Source organism: Pinus tabuliformis, chromosome 2_2, assembly GCF_031772625.1.
Source record: "Pinus tabuliformis cultivar Carrire ecotype Pingquan chromosome 2_2, CPIR1, whole genome shotgun sequence".
Taxonomy (NCBI): domain Eukaryota; kingdom Viridiplantae; phylum Streptophyta; class Pinopsida; order Pinales; family Pinaceae; genus Pinus; species Pinus tabuliformis.
In genome coordinates, this window is record NC_142300.1 from 743,583,945 (window position 1) to 743,608,316 (window position 24,372).

Sequence of the window (24,372 nt, forward strand, 5' to 3'; positions counted from 1 at the left end):
GAACATGTGTACTTTCAAATGGCTGCGTGGTCTCTTGCCCCTTCGCCGTAACTTTAAAATTAAATAATTATTATTCTCAATCGATATAGCAATAGCAATATGCGTAAGATTGAGATGCACTGCCCTCACATGGATCCTATTTCTTTGTACCCACTAAATTTGTTTAACATTTGGCATATCAATTAGTTTCAAGTTTGCCACCGGTGTACCTCTTGCCAATTAAATGTAGAGCTCTCTCGCTGTCTATGCGCATGTTAGAAATGCCAATAATTGAAAATATCATTAGTGTAAATTTAATTTGAAAGGAAAGATTTTTAAATATAAATATTTTTAATATTTAATATGGAAAAGTTAATATTTTTTAAGAGAAAAAATTAAAAGATTTTTAAATATAAATATTTTTAATATTTAGTATGGAAAAGTTTATATTTTTTAAGAGAAAAAATTATCATGGATTATACTAAGAGAATATTTCAATTTACACCCAAATATAATAGTAATTATCTTACACCAATATATTAATTTTTCTATGGAAAAGTTAATATATTGGTGTAAGATAATTACTATTATATTTGGGTGTAAATTGAAATATGAAGAAACAACAATATATTAATTTAGATATATAATTTTAATTATTTTTATAATTAATTTAAATAAGAATATGACATACAAATATAGGACGCAAGAAATTGAAGGGATGTTTTAAATATATTACTTTTATTTATAGATTTTGTATATAATTATATGAAAAGTAAATTGATATTTTGAATATATTATTTTTGTTTATAGAATTTGTATATAATTATATGAAATTTGTTTTTTTTAATATTGGTAAGTTGAATTTCATATCAAATGTAATAAATATATTTTAGTTGAAATATAAAGAAGAGGATGATTTTGAAGAATAAGTTAAATAATAGAAAACAAAGAGTTTAACAGAGTGGAATACTTTATTGCACATTTGCTTCCTATAAATACATCACAATATGCCCCATTATATAACTATGGGATCACTAAATTCATGGATTTAACAACCTGACAGATACACACTCTGACTCAGCTACAACCCACTTACATTGGAAAACACTTACTTCTAAAACAATACCTCGAGATCATTCCCTAACAACTAAGAAAACAACTCAACAAACCTATTGTTGAAGAAAGTGTAACTATGTTTGGTCTTCATGACATTGTAATATGTTTTATGTAAAAATATATTTATTGTATTCCTTGCATCATGGGTTTCATGAGCAAGAAGTGTCATTCATAGGTCAAATACTTCTTCTTGATGTCTTCAGGATTTGTCATAATTAAAGAGCTATTCTTGATCCTATGTTCAATGTATACATAAGTGTCTAACAACCCTCCAAATGACAAACACAATCCTACTCACATCTGCCAACAAATCGAATTAAACTCACTCATGTCAGTGTGCATAAAAAGCTGACACATCTCTTCACGAATACAAGTCGGCTTATATACAGGACAAACCACTGTATATATGCGGCTAGAGTCACAGAGAGACAAAACTTTGCATCATGATATCTATGAAATTACGCTAATAATTATAGTGACATCTTCGTACACCTCCCTAATGTCTCGAACAAGTAAAGTATAGGAACTTGGACAAGTATAATGGAACAGAAAGCTCAGATGAAGATAATATTATAGTGTTTCGGCATAATAAGGAGCATTCTCAGCATAACTATGACAATGGAGATTTCGGTGCAAGGAGAGTATACTTATAGTCTTGGTGGTGAAGGTGATTTTAGTATCACACAATAGCACAAATAGTCTTAGAATAATCATGATTAGAAGGTCTCATATTAACACACTTTGTCTCAAAGATGCAGCTATGAAAGAGTCATGATTTTGGTGGATTTAGGTACATATCACATTCATATATATGAAGATCTTGTTGGTATGATAAAGACCTCAATGAAGTTGTAGCAATGGTGTTGCAACAGTGGTGAAGATCTTGGTGAAGGTGTAGTCATGGTACAACAGTAATGAAGATTTCCTTAGTGCAGAAGTGAAGTCCTTAGTGGTGTCGCAATGGTGATCTCAACAATGATAGAGAAGAGGATTGGTTTCTTGGTCTTGGAGTGGCTTGATAGGTCTACGGTCATGGTCTTGGTATTCATCAATTGGAATCTCTATACGAAGAATTTTGAGCAGGTTTTCCTCTCCAAAAGGGAGAGGTTTTGGCCCTGGCAAAAAGACAACATCTTGTGTTCATGTCTCTTGTATTTTGGTAACTATTTGATGAAGTAAGAAATACACACACTAATGATATCAACAGAAGATTGTGCTAATAAGGAAAAGTTAAAATACCTCACAAATAGTTATCATGCTAAGAAGAATCACATTAACTATAATTTCCCTATATTCTTCAACATGGTTTCAGAGCTAAGGTGTTGACGTCAAAGGAAGGGTAACAAAAGAGATATGAAAGGACTAGTCTTCAGGAAGGGCATCAAAGAAAGATTGAAGAGCTTTTTCAACGTTGAAGGATTAGTCTACAAATAGTAGTTTACAACAACAATAAAGAATCAATCTACAACAACAATAACTTGTATCTCCACAACCATCATTCAAAGACCACCAAGGCTCTATTCAAGATATCTACACAGCTATGAAACTCAAAGGACCTCAAAATAAAGATCTCATCATCTTAGAAAAGAATGAAGCAATCCTGACCTACTCTACAAAAGAAGGCAGAACATATTGAAATCAAGAAGGCATTGTCATCTTAATGTTTGTAATCAAGTAAAGATCATTTCCTTATCCAAGAAGAAGATCATCCAAGGAAGCAACAAATCATCCCTATCAAAAGGAGCAACTTTTTCTATTAAGAAAAGGATTTCTCATTCGAATGAATATCATTCCAGAAGAAGCCATCATATATCTTCTTCAACCATCATCAAAGAAATCAAAGTGAAATACAAAATACAACCCAGCCAATAGAAATAAACCGTCAAATAAAAATAGATATCTAGACTTCAAAAAATGATCAAAATCAACAATCAAATAAAAATAGCTCCCATAAGACGCCAGCGACATCGAAGACGGAAGAGAGAGAGTTCTTTCAGACTTAGCTAGATTTATGAAGGGCTAATGAGTATACAGAAATTTAATCAGTTATTGAATATTAACACCAAGTATTGATCATTGATTTAGAGGTAAACCAAAACAAATTTCGCAAGGTTTAAAAGACGTTAAAAGAAAAGAATAAATAACTCCAGAACTTCTTACAAATATCATTTGATTAAGCATGATTTGATTATAACTAGCCACATTATTTCGTGTGTTGCAGAAAGCTTCCATCCTCCGCATTATTATTCTCCATCTAAACCGCTATAGCGATGTGCGTAAGATTGGGATGCACTGCCCTCACATAGGATCCTATTTCTTTGCACCCATTAAATTTGTTTAACATTTGGCATACCAATTATAATGTGTTTCAAGTTTGCCACCGGTGTACCTCTTGCCAATTAGCTGTAGAGTTGTCTCACGGTCTATGGGCATGTTGATCAAGAATATTATTAGTGCAAATTTAATTTGAAAAGTTTATGTATTGGTGTAAGATAATGATTATGATATTTTGGTGTAAATTGAAATATGGAAAAATAATAAAATATTGAAAATTTATTATAATTATTTTTATAATGAAGTTTAATATGAATATGGTATAAAAATATGGGAGGTAAGAATTTGAATTAATGTTTTGAATATATAACTTTTATTTATATTTTTTTTCGTGTAATTATATGAGAATTGAATTAATATTTTGAATATATTATTTTTCTATAGATTTTGTGTATAATTATATGAAATTTGAGTTGTTGTTGTTGTTGTTGTTTTTTTCATTTGTAAGTTGAATTTCATATAAAATATAACACATGTTTCCGTTGAAGGATAAAAAAGGGGATGATTTTGTATAATAAGTTAAAAAGAAATTGTGAAATCATAAAGAAATTATTACATTAAGATTTTAAAAGAAATTGTGAGGCCATAAATACTTAAAGAGAAATAAGAAACTAAGATATCATAAGGAGGTAGTCAATCCAAATATATCTTCCATCTTGAGTAGTGTAAAGAAGAAAATAAACATTGTTAAATTTAGAACAAATTCTTATGAGCTTAATAGTAAAATTGTCTTGGTCAATTCCCAAAACACCATGAGATGAAAAAGATTGCAAAGAAAGATTGAGGATGAAAAACACTTCTTTTTATATTTTCCAGATTATAATAAAGTTAAATCCAAATTTCAAAATCTTTGTCATACTATCAACATTCCTGACTTTTAAATTATCAAAACTCTATTGATCTTAGAAATGTTCTCTTAATGCTTTTCTAGAAAAAAAAAATATTAAACTTTCTTTTAGTAATCTTTTATCTTTGTAAGTTTCAATATACTATTTATGTCATAATAATCATCATCACGAACTAAAGTAACTATGATAGTGTAGAAAACACAAAGTTATTGTGCTTGACTCTTTCTTCAAAATGTATAATATTAATTGTATATTTTTAAAATTTTGAAAGTGATTAAATACTTGGAATTTCAAAGTCAGTGTTAATACATGTTAAGAGATATTTATAAAATCAAACCATCCTTTTTTACCTTTTTTGTATAACAAGAACAAAAGATATATGCATTTTACTATTATGATATATGTTACGAAAAATGTCTTAAAAATAATAACCTCAATATATATTAAAGGAATCTACATTGTAGGCTTATATGTGTAGCTTGATGAATAACATTACAAATATCATTTGATTAAGCTACGCCCATAGGTATGAGTGGGTGAAATTTGAAACCTAACATTACTTTTAGTGGGTGGTTAGTCCCATTTTCCTAGGGTGGTGATTAGTTTACGTGATTTTTGGATGTGAAGTAGTTATTCAAAAATCTCCTATCTCGAAAATATAAATGGAATGAACATGAAAATGTCTTGGAGCATGTTCATGTTCTTGCGAAGCACATACCAAGCATACTTGAATGTTTCTAGAGACTACTCTAACAAGAATGTGCTTTATCATTCATGAATTTTTTTTTGTGTTAAGACCCATGCATAAAACCTAAGCATAGGGATGTAAGATGTCAGTGGGGGTCTTTCCCCTTGTAGTTATAAATTTCAATAAGACGTTTTATGCAACATAATTGGGCATGGAGGCCTTGACCATGTTTGTGGTATGGAAACAACACCCTGAGGCCCTTAATAGTGATCATAAAAAGGAATCAATAACCTTATGGCATAAGAATAGATTCTTAGACTTCAACTCCATAATAAATACTAGTATTAATTGAGTCCCTTGATGACATGAAAGGGGGACCCAACCTTTATCCCAATTACAAATATTTTGCACATCTGGAGCTAAACATGATTCCTTAAAAAAACATGCTTGCCCTCTTGATGCTTTAGGTGTGTTCCAGGGCTTAAGGATCATGAATATGACCTCAAATGATTATAGTCTACCTATGAAAGGGTTCATTCTCCTTTCAATAGGGATATAATGATCACTAGGTATAGAACTTAGGTCTCTCGACACAATCAAGAGAACAAACCTAGGCCTTGAGTGCTAAATAAATCCTCTAGGCATATATGTACATCGAGGACATGTTTAACCACCATAAAGGACCTCAAAAGGTTATCCTTTGGTATCTAAATAGAGATATGCAACATTAGGATGTTCTAAAAATTGAGTTTGAGTAAGGTATTTTTAAGGGATTTTTTAATGACCACCAACCAACCAAATTTTGAATAATGTGGTGGTATCTGGTCTACCACTAACCATCTCCATTGAAATAATATGTTTTTTTTGGATTACCACCAACCAATTTGACTTCATCAATTTTATCCCCCACTTAAAGTTGTAACAAAGTTTCTTTTACCATTTGGCCCCCACACCTCGCCCACCCTTTAGGTGTGGATAGTACAATCTTTGAATTTAGGGAAGAATTGGATGTGTGTCATACCCAAAATCTTCTGGAATAATTTCTTGATAGCTTCTTTTATTTTCCTTTTCCTCTTTCTTCTATTTCATTACCTCTATCTTGAGTTGATGGTAAGATTGATGCAATTATTTTATCCATTTATTCCATCTTTTACAATTTATTAATTTCTAATTATATATATTTTAAACCTACTTTTTGTTCTAATTTTTTTCTAAGAAATGATTTATCTTCCCACAATAAATATAAGGAGGATGGAGATCAAAACTATAACTCTCCATGTGACCAAGTCTTTGGGATTTTTTCTTTTGAGAATAATAAACATCTTGAAGATATCCTTCAATCATACACTTAACTAGTTTATACTAATATGGAATATGAGGTATTTTTCCTTTGTTTATCCCAATCCAAGTCAACATCTAATTTGGAAAGTTAATTTTAGTTATTTTTATAATTAACTTAAATATGAATATGGTATAATGACGTGGGACGTAAGAATTCGAATTGATGTTTTGAATATATAAGTTCTATATATATATATATAAGAGAAAATTGAATTGATATTTTTGAATATATTATTTTTTTTAGATTTTGTGTATAATTATATGAAATTTGAGGTTTTTTTTTTTGGGTTGAATTTGATATAAAATATAACACATGATTTAGTTGAAGAATAAAGAAAGAGATGATTTTGTATAATAAGTTAAAAAGAAAGTGTGAGATCATAGAGAAATTATTACATTAAGATTTTAAAAGAAATTGCGAGGTCATAAATACTAAAAGAGAAATAAGAACATAAGATATCATAAGGAGGTATTCAATCCAGATATATGTTCAATCTTGAATTGTGTAAAGAAGAAAATATATATTGTTAAATTTAGAACAAATTTTTATGAGCTTAATAGTAAAATTGTGTATTGGTCAATTCCGAAAACACCATTAGATGAAAGAGATTGCCAGCTAAGATTGAGGATAAAAAGCACTTCTTTTTAAATTTTCCAAGTTATAGTAAAGATAAATTTAAATTCCAAAATCTTTGTCATACTATCAATATTCTTTCCTTTTACATTATCAAAACTCTATTGATCTTGGAAATCTTCTCGTAATGTTTTCCTATGAAAAAATAAAATATTAAACTTTTTTTTAGTAATCGTTTATCTCCGTAAGTTCCTATATACTGTTTATGTCATAATAATCAACATCACCACCTATATGATGGAATTTCTTTAGAGTAACTATGAAATTGTAGAGAACACAAAGTTATTGTGCTTGACTCTTTCTTCAAAATTTATAATGTTAATTGTATATTCTTAAAATTGTGAAAGTGACTAAATCATTGGAATTTCAAAGTCGATGTTAATACATGGTAAGAGATATTTACAAAATCAAATAATGTTATTTTGCATTTTTTTAATAACAAGTACAAAAGATACATGCATTTGACTATTATGATATACGTTATGAAAAAATGTATTAAAAATTGTAATTTCAATATATATTAAAGGAATCTACATTGTATGCTCTATATGTATAGATTCATGAATAATATTACCAATATCATTTGATTAAGGTACACTTATAGGTATCAATGGGTGAAATTCCAAACCCATAACATTACCATCAGTGGGTGGTTGGTCCCATGTTCCTAGGGTGGTGGTTAGTCCACATGATTCTTGAATGTGCTGTAGTTATTCCAAAATCTCCTACCTCGAAAATATAAATGAACTGAACATACAAATTTCTTAGAGCATGTTCATGTTCTTATGAAGCACATACCAAGCATATTTGAATGTTTCTAGAGGCTACTCTAACAAGAATGTGCTTTATCATTTTTTTATTTTTTTATTTTTTATTTTTTATGTTAAGACCCATGCATAAAACCTAGGCATAGGGATGTAAGATGTCACTAGGGTGTCTTTCCCCTTGTAGTTATAGAATTCGTTAAGACATTTCATGCAACATAATTGGGCATGGAGGCCTTGACCATGTTTTCGGTATCGAAACAACACCCTGAGGGCCTTAATAATGGTCATAAAAAGGAATCAATAACCTTATGGCATAAGAATAGATTCTTAGACTTCAACTCCATAATAAATAATAGTATAAATTAAGTCCCTTTATGACATGAAGGGAGTACCCAACCTTTATCCAAATTACAAATATTTTACACATCTAGAGATAAACATGATACCTTAAAAAAACTTGCTTGCCCTCTTGATGCTTTAGGTATGTTCTAGGGCTCAAGGATCATGAATGAGACCTCAAATGATAATAGTCTACCTATCAAAGGGTTCATTCTATTTTCAATAGGTATATGATGATCAATAGGATATTTCAAGCACTAGGTATAGATCTTAGGTCACTGGACACAATCAAGAGAAAAAACCTAGGCCTTGAGTGCCAAATAAATCCTCTAGGAATCTAGGTACATAGAGGACGTGTTGAACCACCACAAAGGACCTCAAAAGGGTATCCTTTCGTATCTTAATAGAGATATGCAACATTAGGATGTTCTAAAAAGTGACTTTGAGTAAGATATTTTTTAGGGGTTTTTTAATGACCACCAACCAATCGAATTTTGAACGATGTAGTGGTCTTTGGTCTACCACTAACCATCTTCACTGAAATAATATGTTTTTTTTTTTTTCGATGACCATCGACCAATTTGACTTCATCAATTTTATCCCCTACTTAAAGTCGTAACAGAGTTTCTTTTACAATTTGGCTCCCACACCCCAGCCCCCCACCCTTCAGGGGTGGATAGTAAAATCTTTGAATTTAGAGAAGAATTGGATGTGTGTCATACCAAAAATCTTCTGGAATAATTTCTTGATAGCTTTTTTTATTTTCCTTTCTCTCTTTCTTCTATTTCATTACCTATAATTTCTTGATAGCTTTTTTTATTTTCCTTTCCCTCTTTCTTCTATTTCATTACCTCTATCTTGAGTTGATGGTAAGATTGATGCAATTATTTTATCTATTTATTTCATCTTTTGCAATTTAATCATTTATAATTATGTATCTTCTAAACCTACTTTTGTTTTAAAAATTTTCTAGAAATGATTTATCTTCCCACAATACGTATAAGGATGGAGATCAAAACTATGACTCTTCATGTGACCAAGTCTTTGGTATTTTTTCCTTTCAGAATAATAGACATCTTGAAGATATCCTTCAGTCATAGACTTAACTAATTCATACTAATAAGGAATATGAGGTATTTTTCCTTTGTTTATCCCAATCCAAGTCAACATCTATTGCATGATAAGTCCTCTCAAGTTCTTATAAACATCGTAGAAATACAATTTTGTTTTTTCATTTCCTTTTCACATTTTTTAATGATGTTGTTGTCATACTTTGATATTCAACTTCATTCATTCTTTTATGTACCAATTCACTACATGATTCCACATTAACCAAATTTCTGATATCACAATGAGCATCAATCACCTGCACTATGTCTTTTGTGTCACAAATTGCTTTAAATTTTGCATGATTTCATTTGTGTCACATATTTCATTAATCTTTGGGATAATATCCTCCGTATCATGTGTCTCATCAATCTTATATAATAGCTCCTATGTGTGACAACTTACATTGACATTTTAGATGAGTTCGTTTGTATCACAAATTGCATTATATTTCTGTATGAGGTTCTCTATGTCAGAAATTTCATTAATATTAGTGGTTAATAAAGTACCACCTCCAATGTGATCCTACTTTTCGAGGTGCTCGAGGGCCTTCAACACCTTTCACCTCCTACGAATCTTGATTTACTATAAGTGAGTTTGTAGTTTTTTGTTTTACAGTACTATAGTTGACAGTAAGTGTTAGAAATTAAATGGAAGTTTCTAAATCTTAATGTGACCCAACTAATTAAGTCATTCCATAATTAAAAGCATTAAAGCATTAAAGCATTAAAGCGTTGAATTGGTATATGATGGACGTACCAGATTTAAAGTTAAAAATATAAAGGATTGGGTCCTCTCTCTCCCACACAAGAGTTGTATTCTTCTCCATCAAGAAACACATAAGGAAGTGAGGGCAAGAGGAGAGAAACCGAATTCTGAGAAGAAGACAGAAGACAGAAGACAGAAGATGGCAGCCATTACATCTTCCCGTGTTAGTCAAGGTATGTCATCTTAAACAACATATTAAGTTCTGAATGTGAAATATTTGGTATTGATAATCTTTGGGCTGTGATGGAAATCTTACATGTGGTATCAGAGCCAATCAATAACTGAATATTTCCTATGATTGCAATTGATCTGTTCTGTGCTTTACTCATGTGATTGAGCCTTCGCGAAATTGTGGGGGTTTCATGAAATGATCAATCCTTTTGTTGCTGTTAGTATCAACGAGAGCCCTATCGAAATCCACAATCGAACCATGCAATGGTTCAGATACCTGCGATTCCCTTGTCGCTTACTTGCTTCGAACTGATTTGAAGGTCTCAGAGGTGGCTACTCGATTTCGAGTAGATCCTTTATCGATACTAGGTGTCAATGGATTCGATCCTCTGACCTCTGATTCTCAAACCCAAATCCTTCCCGCCGGTTCGTTCTTAAAGGTACCCATTAAATGCCAATGTGTCAATGGAATCCGGAAGTCTATGTCCACTGTGTACACTGTCCAACCCATTGATACTCTGCGCGGCATTGCGGATTCGGTGTTTGGGGGCTTGGTCACACCATATCATTGTATGTTCGCTGTGTATGTTGGAATGAATAGTATTGCATGCCCTGCAATTTAAAGTTAGATATCGCCGTTGTTTTGAATAATATTGCATGCCCTCAAGTTTAAAGTTAGATATAGAGGACGGTATGTGCAGTCCATCTATCGCGGATTTTGAATTACTGATGAGCCAGTCCAAAACATTGCTTGGCGCGGAGATGTATTAAAGCAAGATTTTCACGCTGGTCAAGGTGAACTGTTTTGGTTTGACGCCTGCTCTTTGCATTTCATAAAACAACTGCAAAGCCTCTTCGGCATAACCATCCCTAGCATAAGCTGCAATCCGCGTAGTCCATGACACTACATTTCGTTGCGGAATTTTGTCAAACACATTGCATGCATCGTCTATGCTTCCGCATTTGCAAAACATGTTTAAAAGGATGTTGTTGAGACATGAGATCAACGCGTAAGTGTTTGATGGGAAGATTAAGATTTTAGTGTAAATCTTTGTTAAACGAAATAGATTTACATTTTAATGTGTAAATAAAGCTATTAATAAAGTTTCAATGTACCACATAAATAACGTAACACAGCATGTAAAGAAACCCGTGATGTAGCTTTATCACATATACTCTGTGCATATATTTTAAGAGGGAAAATATATATTTTGATATTTTATAGAAAATCAATTTACACATTAAGAAGGGTGTGTATATATTTTGATCAATAATCAGAGTTTTTAGGGTCTTTTCGTGCATCATTTATTGTTTTGGCTTTGCATGATTAAAGTTTACTGGTACAAAATAATTGTTTGAAATTTGGGCATAAAAGTAATTGCTCTACGACTGATTGTTTTGCATAAGGTATGTGTAATAAATTATTTATGCACATGAGATTTATGATTTTGTTAATCACCAAAGTGGTCAAAATCAGAATGTTGTTTTGCATAAGGTATGTGTTTATGCACATGAGATTTATGATTTTGTTAATCACCAAAGTGGTCAAAATCAGAATAATCATTTAGTGCATAAGTAACATAATGATTATTGATAGAAATTGCCAGTTATAATAATACCAATTAAAAACTGGCGTCACTAATGATAGAACCTGAGAACTTACCCAAAGGAAAGTCTTGTTCTATAACTAGTTGACATGATGAGGTTTGATAGATATTTTGATTAAATAAATATTGATCATCCAAAGATGTCAGTTCTATTTAATTGAATATATTTATTACCTACTTATGTTTTGGTATTTAATTATGTTAAGTATAAGATAGTATCTACCCAAAGGAGTGCTATATTATACTATTATGTCTACATCTGAATCGCGTTAGTTATGAGCTTATAGTTATTTCATTTTCGATTTCAAGGATGTCTATCTTTCGTATGTTTTGAATCAAATTTAGTTGAAGTTCCTATTAATACATGGTGGCTTGATACTGGTGCTACAACTCATGTTTCCAACAATATGCAGGGATTTCTTATGATCCGAACCATAAATCCAAATGAAGATCGTTTTCTCTTTATGGGAAACGGAATGAAATCTTCAATTGAAGGCATTGGGACTTATCGTCTAATTCTAGAAAGTGGATATGTATTAGACTTATACAATACCCTTTATGTACCTTCATTATCTAGAAACCTTATTTCCGCAAGTAAATTGGATATTTCTGGTTTTAGATGTATGATTGGATCTGGTTGTTTTGATTTATATAAGAATACTGATAATGTTGGTTCTGGTATTCTAATTGATGGTTTATATAAATTGAAACTGAATGACACTTATGTGAATTCCTTGTTGAATGTAGTAAATAATGTTAGATGTAAACGTAGCAGGTTGAATGAAAATTCTGCTTTCTTGTGGCATAAACGACTAGGTCATATATCCAAAGAAAGAATGATGAGATTAGTAAGTAATGAAATTTTGTCAAATTTGGACTTTAGTGATCTAGAATTATGTGTGGATTGTATTAAAGGTAAACAAACCAAACATAATAAGAAAGGAGCCACTAGAAGCAGCCAGCTTCTTGAAATGATACACACTGATATTTGCGGACCTATGGACACTCCAGCCTTTAATGGAGAAAAGTATTTCATCACTTTTATTGACGATTTTTCCCGTTATGGTTATGTCTATTTGCTTCATGAAAAATCTCAATCTGTGAATGTCCTTGAGACGTTTGTAAAGGAAGTTGAGAGGCAACTAGATAAAAAGGTGAAAATCATAAGGTCGGATAGAGGTGGTGAATATTATGGTAAATATAATGAGTCAGGCCAGTGTCCAGGTCCATTTGCAAAATTCCTCGAAAGTCATGGCATATGTGCGCAATACACAATGCCAGGTACACCACAGCAAAATGGTGTAGCAGAAAGGCGCAATAGGACGTTAATGGATATGATTAGGAGTATGATGTCAGATTCTACACTACCTAAGAATTTGTGGTCGTATGCTCTCAAAACCGCTAACTATTTGTTGAATAGGGTTCCTAGTAAAGTTGTTCAAAAGACTCCTTTTGAGTTATGGACTAACAGGAAACCTAGCTTAAGACACCTGCATGTTTGGGGTTGTCCAGCGGAAGCGAGAATTTATAATCCACATGAAAAGAAATTAGATTCTCGAACGATCAATGGGTATTTTTTAGGTTACCCTGAGAAATCTAAAGGGTATGTGTTTTACTGTCCTAATCATAGTCCAAGAATTGTAGAAACTGGTAATGCAAGATTCATTGAGAATGGTGAAGTCAGTGGGAGTACTAGAAGAGAAATAGTAGAAATAAAGGAAACAAGGGTAAATGTTACATTGCCTAGAATAGTTCCTCCATCTACTATTACTCCAAATGTTGTTCCAGCTGTTGTAGAACAGCATGATGATAATGAACAACATATAAATGAAGAAGTACTTCCTGAAGGAAATGACTTACATAATGCTGATATGCATGAACCACAACAAGTAGCATTAAGAAGACCTCAAAGAAATCGTAGGTCAGCTATTTCTAATGATTATGTGGTTTAGATGCAAGAATCAGATTATGATATTGGAATCAATAAGGATCCAGTTTCGTTTTCACATGCTGTAGAAAGTAAAGAGTCAAAGGAATGGATTAATGCCATGAAAGAAGAACTGAAATCCATGCAACAGAATGAAGTTTGGGATCTCGTTGAGTTACCACATGGCTGTAAAAGAGTCGGAAGCAAATGGGTTTTTAAAACCAAACACGACTCTAGTGGTAATATCGAACGGTATAAAGCTAGACTTGTTGCTAAGGGTTACACTCAGAAAGATGGTGTTGATTACAAGGAGACTTTTTCTCCTGTTTCGAAAAAGGACTCACTAAGAATAATAATGGCATTAGTAGCTCATTATGATTTGGAGTTGCATCAAATGGATGTGAAAACAGCCTTTTTGAATGGAGATCTTGACGAGGATGTTTATATGGATCAACCTGAGGGTTTTTCTGTAGAAGGTAAAGAACAATTGGTGTGTAAACTTAAGAAGTCAATATATGGGCTTAAACAAGCATCCCGGCAGTGGTAGATTAAGTTCAATACCATTATTACATCTTTTGGTTTTAAGGAAAATACGGTTGATCACTGTATATACCGAAAGATCAGTGGGAGCAAGTTTATTTATCTGGTCCTTTATGTTGATGACGTCTTGCTTGCTGCAAATAATTTAAGTATATTGCATGAGACTAAGGAATTTCTCTCAACGAAAGATTACATGCTCATCCAATGAATCGGAAGTGATTGGATATAGTGATTCAGATTTTGCTGGATGCATCGATACTAGAAAATCGACTTTTGGTTACCTGTTTATGTTTGCTCAAGGTGCCATATCATGGAAAAGTGCGAAACAGACTATCGTTGCTTCATCCACTATGGAGGCAGAATTTGTGGCATGTTATGAAGCCACAATTCATGCATTATGGCTGCGGAACTTTATTTCAGGACTTGCGGTTGTCGACACCATTAGCAAGCCGCTGAAAATTTATTGTGATAACTCTGCAGCAGTATTTTTCTCAAAGAACGACAAGTACTCTAAAGGTGCCAAACATATGGAACTGAAGTATCTTGTTGTGAAAGATGAGGTTCAGAAACAAAGAATGTCAATCATGCACATCAGGACAGAACTTATGATTACAGACCCTTTGACGAAAGGGTTACAACCAAGACAATTTAAGGAACATGTTCAAAGAATGGGTCTTGGTTGTATTAATGATAATTGATGTGTGACATTCTGAGCTCTTTTATGTGTTTCTGATATACAATTATGTGTCTCTTGTTTTAATGAAGTAGTACGTATTTTATGTAATTTTAAACAAGAAAGAGTCTTATAAAGATATTATGTTTAATCATTATGATATAAGACATTATGTGGACCATTATGCTGTTTTATATAAATTATGAGTATGAATTGATGGATTGCTTGTATTGTAGTATATGGAAGGGAATGCATTGAATTAATAGTGCACAACCGCCATAACTCTCAGCAATTTATCATAGTATGATGTTCAACGCTTAATATTATGAATAGAAGGGTCAAGTGGGAGAATGTTAGAAATTAAATGGAAGTTTCTAAATCTTAATGTGACCCAACTAATTAAGTCATTCCATAATTAAAAGCATTAAAGCATTAAAGCGTTGAATTGGTATATGATGGACGTACCAGATTTAAAGTTAAAAATATAAAGGATTGGGTCCTCTCTCTCCCACACAAGAGTTGTATTCTTCTCCATCAAGAAACACATAAGGAAGTGAGGGCAAGAGGAGAGAAACCGAATTCTGAGAAGAAGACAGAAGACAGAAGATGGCAGCCATTACATCTTCCGCTGTTAGTCAAGGTATGTCATATTAAACAACATATTAAGTTCTGAATGTGAAATATTTGGTATTGATAATCTTTGGGCTGTTGATGGAAATCTTACAGTAAGGTCTGAAAAATATCTATTTTCCATAGACAAATTGAAACCACCTAGTGACGTATTTAAAGGATGATTGTGTGATGTACCTAGGTTCCTCCTTCTTCTTTTTTTGGTAAACAAACAAATATCAAATTTTAATTTTAATTATAATATATTTATAATATTGGTTGTGGTCACTTTACCAATTCTTTTTATAAATATAAAAACATTTAAACTATATATTAATTATTTTTGTAATTAATAATAAAAATTAACTGAACTATTTAGAAGATATTTACTTTAAACAGTTTGTGAATTCGATAGGTTGTCGGTTATAGGTCACTTTCGGAAGAAGGAAAATTTATTTCTTTCTAGAGAAGGCTCGTTTCCTTTTTCATCGAGGTACTTTCAAATTCTTTTTATTTTGCTGGGCTCCCTGATAATTAACGCTCTGGCCTCTCGGAATTTAGCCAACCCTATTCTCCAAGCTACAACAGGGAGTGAAATTTTATTTCGCTAGTTGGTTGTGATCCTGTACAGCGCAAACCAATTTGAAATTTCATTTCGCTGTTTTGTTGTTATTTTGTAGAGGATAAACCAATGCAGAAATCTATTGAAAAGCGATCAAAGCAAGATCCCCCAGATGTCCCCAAGGGGAAGAGAAGATTTGATCTATTTCCAGAAGATTCTCTTTCCAACATTTCCACAGAGTTCGTGGTAGACCAAAAGTATAAACTTCTTGAGTATTTGGGCCGCGGATCTTATGGATTCGTCTGCTCCGCCATGGACACATCCAATAATGAGAAGGTTGCCATCAAAAAATTACATGATATTTTCAGATGCGCTACTTACACACAGAGAGTCATGTCTGAAGTGCTAATTCACAGCCAAATCAACCACCCTTTTATCGTGAGGTTTAAGGAGATCATGCCACCTATTAGTGAACATAATCGTGACGATATTTATATTGTGATGGAATTGGGGCATCAGAATTTGGCCCGATCTATTAGAAGAAGTCGACTAGGCGAAGGCAACAGCCACAAATCAACGGCTCCCTTAAATGTTCAGTTGATTATGAACCAGGTAAACATATATAAATATTTATGTTCTGATTTATAAGTATAAAGGGATTGCCGTTTTTTTGCTTATGCTTACACTCATTTGAAGTTTTTATTATGCACATCTATCTATATATATATATATAGTTGCTGGCATGCACAGGAATATCGCACTTTGAAACCCATAATTCCTTTAGGTAAACTGCCAAGCCACGTTGCTTAATTTTATTTTATTTTCCTTCAAATCCGTTAACCACTGGTGGTTTGATTTTCAAACTTGATAGCTGTTATTCACTTTAAAGAGACCGCTTTGTCTTAGTAAAAATACTGTTAGTAATGAAATTCCGAAATTCCCTGGAATTAACACAGTTCATATATATAGTAGTGTATAATAAATACTGAAAGACTACCACTACAGCCATGCATATGAATATCGTAATCTGAATGCCATAATTCCTTTAGCCAAACTGCCAGGCCATGTTACTTAATTATATATTTTTTCTTCAAATCTGTTAACAGTTGTATAGGTTGCTTTTGAAACCTGGTAGCTGCTGTTCATTTCGGTACTTTATGAGTTTTCAAGCCGTCATTTGGAAATTTCTTGAAATCTGGGAGCTGTTAGTCAAATATTTTCCACAAGTATGAGAGCCAGTGTTAATTTAAATTTTCGTTGTTCACTTATTTATCTTATAATATTCTTGAATTTTCTTGCAAATATTGTAGCCGTTGTTAACTTGATTTTCCTGGCAAATCTTGTAGCCATTGTTAACTTGATTCAGCCGCTGTTATCTTGATTTTTCTTGCAAATCTTGTAGCCGTTGTTATTTTAAAATTTCTTGAAACGTTTATGACACCGTTGCCATTTCTCTGTGTAAGTCGTTGGAACGGCACAAAAATGCGTTGCAACTGAAAATCTTAAAATGGAATGGAGTTAGAGCATGGTTTAACAAGTTCATTTTGTGTTTTGATTCCCAGCTACTGAGGGCCCTTCATTATTTGCACTATGCCAATGTGCTACATCGCGATTTGAAGCCCCAAAACATTCTCATAACGGAGAACCAGACAGTAAAAATATGTGACTTTGGTCTTGCTCAAATACAAGAACTAGAAATGGATAATAAGGTCATCACCAAAGAGTACAGGCCTCCGGAGCTGTTTCTCAAACACACGGGCAATCGGTCTAATTACGGGCCAGCTATTGATGTATGGTCGCTGGGTTGCATTTTTGAAGATTTGTTGCTCCTAAGACCATCACCGTTGGCTTTCGGAAAGACCGTCATTCAAGACATAAACGTTGTAACAAAGATCGCTCAAAAAATTGCTCCACCTGACGATGAGGATCTCTCCGAAATGATTGGCGATGAAGAGACCCTCCAGTACGTCAAAACTCAGTTGCCTCCTACTCCTCCGAGTCCATTGAGGCATAGATTTGCGGATGTAGCAGATAAACGCGCTGTGGATTTGGTAGAGAAAATGCTTGTATTTAATCCTCGGAAAAGAATCAGCACGGCAGACGCACTTCAACATGAATACATGGCCGAGATTACAGTTGAAGTGCTTACCGAAAAGCTGAATCTAAAGCCTGATCAGGTTGAAAGGTTGCAAGATTTGACTCCTCTCCGCATCGAGATGCCTGTGCAAAATGCCCAACGATTGCCCAAGCGAGACGTATGGAAGATTCTTCTCGATCGATGCTCGAATTCTCGAGCAGCTCAGTAAATGTTAAATAATTTTACAATGTGAGGACATTAGCAACCTATTGGTTAATTTATATGGCGAATATGGAGAATATTTTCTGACTTATGATATTTTACTGTGATGACCAAAATGAGTATTTGATGTGTTATAAGATTACGAACAAGTTATGAAACGAAAATTCTATTCATGGTGGTGGCAAATCATTTGAATTTAAATTACAAGTGTGAAATACTCAGAAAGGAAAAGGAAAGGAAAAGGTATGGGATGGTTTTGTGGCGCTGAACTCATAATTACCAAATTTGAATTTGAATACGAATTCAATTTCCTAAGAAAAAAAATTGACTAATTAATATCTACATCTTGATGCAGTTGAAATATCTACCATACATCTTAAAGCAGTTGAAATGGTATATATCTTATCAATATTAAAACATTGATTTTTTCTAAAATTCAAAAATATTGAAATTAGTAATTTTATTATTCAAAACTTTAAAGATTTAAATCATGTCAAAAAAGCTGCAAATAAAATTAAATATCAAGATTAATAAAAAGAACTTCTCCTCAAAGGAGGTGACTCCATAGAATGTCAAAGGAGGTGACTCGATCAAATGAGAGGTCCAAATCTTATAGTTAATTAATATATAATAGTGAATGGGCTTGCTTCCTAATAATATAAGTAATTTCCTAATAATTAAATCCACCACATAAAGTTGAGAATATCTTTTAAAATCTTAACTTTGAAGTGAAAGTTGAAAATATCTTATAAAATCTTTATTTTGGAGTGGAAATTTAATTAAATTAATTTTTATGTGTAACATACCAATTAAAAACATATTTAACAATACAAAAATACAGAACACGCAACATCCCATTATGAAAGTTGCTGAACAGGCACTATGTAATGAAATCATTAATCAACCTCTATTTTCGAATACAAGTAGACATTATTTTGATTTTAAGAGTTCTCGCTTTTAAACTCATCAACCTCTCTCGAAAGAAAGCGACATTGTTTGCAACTAATGACTAATCGATCACATTGAAGATGAAGAAGGATCGCTTGGGATTTTAACTCTTGCCTTTAAGGATGTTAAGAATAAACGTTTTTGAATCGCTATATGCTGGACGAAAATGAGGCGATGAAAATGGAGGACAGATTACTCTGAAAATTAAAAAAACAATTAACAAATTTCTTGAACCGAACTTTAACGTATTAATGGCCGAATCGAACCGAACCGAACCATTGAATTTTCGAATTCTTCGGCCGATACGGCTGAATTCATTATGGATTTGGTGCACCCTTTAGATATAAAAAGAAAAATAAAGGTAGTTAGCAGCTGAGTCCTGGAAATTTCCAGCCCCGGTGAAGGAAATGGGAAATCGTTTCCAGACCAACAAAAAACTACCGCCCACTAACGGATCCTTGTTCATACAGAATGAACAGCATTTTAGGATGCCCAAGCAGACTCCACTGATAAGGAGAGGACCGGAGGGACGGAGTCACTCACTATTCCGACGCTGAGGGGTTCGACGACCGGAGGAATGAGAAGAGGACCGGCTTGTGGAAATTTTCAAGATTCAGCTGCTAACTACTTTTATTTTTCTTTTTATATCTAAAGGGTGCACCAAATCCACAATGACTTTTTTGGTTGAACTGGCATTTTTAAGTCATTTGCAGATTTCCAGAATATCCGCTAATCCAGCTGACATGGGCGCGGTCAATTTTTTTTTACCAGGCATCCTAAAGTCAATTGAAGATTCCCCAAATATCCAATTGAAGATTCCCCAAATATCCAGGAATCTGACGGACATAAGCACCGTCAATTTTTTTACCGCGCTTATATCTATTGGATTTCCAAATATTCGGGGAATCTATAATGGACTTAAGCTCACCACTACCGCCCCATATCCCTCAGATTCCCAAATATTCGGAGAATCTGCATTCAACTTAAGCTCAACCGGGGCTTAATCTCACCCCCGCTGAACTGAACTTATCTCGATTGGAGAATATTTTGGAATGGGATGCATTGCAGGTGAAAAACTTACTCTTAATTACTTTTATATATCCGATTTCTAAATCAGAAGAAGTATTGGAGTGAGTTAAAAACTTCTCTGGTCTATATGATTTCAAAATCATGAAAATAAAATTGATTATGTTCAATAATATATATTATTAATTCTTTTAAATTAATATGTTTTTTCTGAATTAAATTATATAATTTATACATTAATAATTTTAAATTTATTATATTGAAAACATATTTTAAATAACAAAATAATTCAATAAATCTGAAGTATTTATTAATTAGTTGCACTAAATCATTTCTAACGGCTCTGGATTTGATTCGTTGCTCCTTAATTATATTTTCAAATCTGAAATATTTATTAATTACGTGCACTAAATCATTTTTAACCGCTCTGGATTTGATTCGTTGTTCCTTAATCATAGTGTAACGTTAGCATTTTATTACGGACGTAATGTTGAACGACTCACTTAAAATGAGTGTCGATCATGTTTTTGAGGATGTCCTTTTAGCTATTTGTGCAAAATTTAATTTAATTCTGAAATTTGAAAATATTTCAAAATTTTAGCGTTACAGTGGGGAATGACAGTGTTGAATGAAGTAAAAAGATGAACTTCAATCGACCTCTCTCATGTTTCAGGTCAGGTTAGGTTTAAGGCTCAAATCACAGGAAAATGCGTAGTCTGATGAGGCTGACGAGCTCAGGTTATATTTAGAGAAAATCTGGCGAGGATTTTTGTAAATCCAAGTTATAGTTGTTAAATTTCAAAATTTTAGGTGTGAATCCATTTCCACCATCAAAAACACAATTCAAACACTGTCTCTACAAGATTTTTTTGAAATTTTTTTTACCTGAATTCCAGTCACTTTTAACCTTCGGATCAATTCCTCCGCCTCGTTAAACTCCCACAGAAAAATAGACCCAGTCAAGAAGATTTACAGTCATTGACTTTAGAGTTAAACCAAAACAAATTTCGCTGGGAAATTTAATCAGTTATTGAATATTAACACTGAACATTGATCACTGATTTAGAGGTTAACCAAAACAAATTTCGCAAGGTTTAAAAGACGTTAAAAGAAAAGAATAAGTAACTCCAAAACTTATTATAAATAGCATTTGATTAAGCATGATTTGATTATTATAACTAGCCATATTGTTTCTTGTATTTCAAAAAATTAGAGTGCCCCTAATGCTCAAGAAGAGTATGTGTTTGTGTTTTCTTTTTTAAGATGTCACAAGTTTAAAACTATACAAATAGAATATGTGTACTTTCAAATGGCTGCGTGGTCTTTTTCTCGTTCGCCCTAACCTTAAAATTAAATAATTATATTTCGATTAGCAATATGCACTGCCCTCACATATATCCTATTTCTTTGTACCCACTAAATTTGTTTGACATTTGGCATATCAGTTAGTTTCAAGTTTGCGACCGGTGTACCTCTTGCCAATTAATTGGCATATCAGTTAGTTTCAAGTTTGCGACCGGTGTACCTCTTGCCAATTAATTGTAGAGCTCTCTCGCTGTCTATGGGCATGTTAGAAATGCCAATAATTAAAATTATCGTTAGTGTAAATTTAATTTGGAAGGAAAGTTTTTTAAATATAAATATTTTTTAATATTTAATATGGAAAAGTTAATGTATTCGTGTAAGATAATTATTATTATATTTGGGTGTGAAGTGAAATATGGAAAAAAAAAAACAATATATTGATTTAGAAATATAATTTTAATTATTTTTATAAATAATTTAAGTAAGAATATCTCATACAAATATAGGACGCAAGAAATTGAATTTATGTTTTAAATATATTACTTTTATTTATAGATTTTATACATAATTATATCAAAATTAAATTGATATTTTGAATATATTATTTTTATTTATAGAATTTGTATATAATTATATGAAATTTGTTTTGTTTAATATTGGTAAATTGAATTTCATATCAAATATAACAAATATACTTTAGTTGAAAGATAAAGAAGAGGATGATTTTGAAGAATAAGTTAAATAATAGAAAACAAAGAGTTTAACACAGCGGAATACTTTATTGTACGTTTGCTTCTTACAAATACATCACAATGTGCCCCATTATATAACTATGGGATCACTAGATTCACGGATTTAACAACATGACAGATACACAGTCTGACTCAGCTACAACTCAGTTACATTGGAAAACACTTACTTCTAAAACAATACCTCGAGATCATTCCCTAACAACTAAGAAAGCAACTCAACAAACCTATTGTTGAAGAAAGTGTAACTAGGTTCGACCTTCAAGGCATTGTAATATGTTTTATGTAAAAATATATTTATTGTATTCCTTGCATCATGGGTTTCGTGAGCAAGAAGTGGCATTCATAGGTCAAATACTTCTTCTTGATGTCTTTAGGATTTGTCATAATTAAATAGCTCTTCTTGATCCTATGTTCAATGTATACATAAGTGTCTAACAACCCTCCAAATGACAAGCACAATCCTACTCACATCTCCCAACAAATCGAATTAAACTCACTCATGTCAGTGTGCATAAAAAGCTGACACATATCTTCACGAATACAAGTCGGCTTATATACAGGACAAACCACTATATATATGCGGCTAGAGTCACAGAGAGACAAAACTTTGCATCATGATATCTATGAAATTACGCTAATAATTATAGTAACATCTTCGTACACCTCCTTGGTGTCTCGAACAAGTAAAGTATAGGAACTTGGACAAGTATAATGGAACAGAAAGCTCAGATGAAGGCAATATTACAGTGTTTCGACATAATAAGGAGCATTCTCAGCATAACTATGACAATGGAGATTTCGATGCAAGGAGAGTATACTTATAGTCTCGGTGGTGAAGGTGATTTTAGTATCACACAATAGCACAAATAGTCTTGGAATAATCATGATTAAAAGGTCTCATAGTAACACACTTTGTCTCAAAGATGCAATTATGAAAGAGTCATGATTTTGGTGAATTTAGGTACATATCACATTCATATATATGAAGATCTTGTTGGTATGATAAAGACCTCAATGAAGGTGTAGCAATGGTGTTGCAACAGTGATGAAGATCTTGGTGAAGGTGCAGTCATGGTACAACAGTAATGAAGATTTCCTTAGTGTAGAAGTGAAGTCCTTAGTGGTGTCGCAATGGTGATCTCAACAATGACAGAGAAGAGGATTGGTGTCTTGGTCTTGGAGTGGCTTGATAGATCTAGGGTCATGGTCTTGGTATTCGTTAATTGGAATCTCTGTACGAAGAATTTTGAGTGGGTTTTCCTCTCCAAAAGGGAGAGGTTTTGGCCTTGGCAGAAAGTTAGCATCTTGTGTTCATGTCTCTTGTATTTTGGTAACTGTTTGATGAAGTAAGAAATACACACACTAATGATATCAAGAGAAGATTGTGCTAATAAGAAAAAGTTAAAATACCTCACAAATAGTTTCAGAGCTAAGGTGTTGAAGCCAAAGGAAGGGCAACAAAAGAGATATACAAGGACCAGTCTTCAAGAAGGGCATCAAAGAAAGATTGAAGAGTTTTTTCAAGATTGAAGGATTAGTCTACAAACAATAGTTTACAACAACAATAAAGAATCAATCTACAACAAAAATAACTTGTATCTCCACAACCATCATTCAAAGACCACCAAGAATCTATTCAAGATATATACAAAGATATGAAACTCAAAGGACCTCAAAATAAAGATCTCATCATCTTAGAAAAGAATGAAGCAATCCTGACCTACTCTACAAAAGAAGGAGGAACATATTGAAGTCAAGAAGGCATTGTCATCTTAATGTTTGTAATCAAGCAAGGATCATTTCATTATCCAAGAAGTAGATCATCCAAGGAAGCAACAAATCATCCCTATCAAAAGGAGCAACTTTTTCTATTAAGAAAAGGATTTCTCATTCAAACGAATATCATTCAAGAAGAAGCCATCATATATCTTCTTCAACCATCATCAAAGAAATCAAAGTGAATATTTCATCTTCACATGACAAGTAAGTATCTTTTCATTCTATAATCAAATTTGCTTAAATGACTTCATGA

At 32.6% G+C, this 24,372-nt stretch overlaps 1 protein-coding gene and 1 pseudogene across 1 annotated transcript; both read left to right on the top strand.

Moving 5' to 3' along the window:
* The first annotated feature begins 1,713 nt into the window (after positions 1–1,713).
* Positions 1,714–10,715, top strand: LOC149194816 (lysM domain-containing GPI-anchored protein 3 pseudogene; annotated as a pseudogene).
* Positions 10,716–16,139: 5,424 nt separating this feature from the next.
* On the top strand, positions 16,140–18,316 carry LOC149194817 (mitogen-activated protein kinase HOG1-like). The gene is made up of 2 exons (XM_089407811.1): positions 16,140–16,622; positions 17,573–18,316. Exons 1-2 carry the CDS (start codon positions 16,140–16,142, stop codon positions 18,314–18,316), a joined length of 1,227 nt encoding a protein of 408 aa, XP_089263937.1.
* Positions 18,317–24,372: the final 6,056 nt, after the last annotated feature.

What these genes read in the sequence shown, in the direction of transcription:
- LOC149194817 (XM_089407811.1), top strand. Translation starts at nt 16,140, where the DNA reads ATGCAGAAATCTATTGAAAAGCGATCAAAGCAAGATCCCCCAGATGTC. An exon ending in TTCAGTTGATTATGAACCAG is followed by an intron (nt 16,623 to 17,572) that starts GTAAACATATAT and finishes TTTGATTCCCAG; the next exon opens with CTACTGAGGGCCCTTCATTA.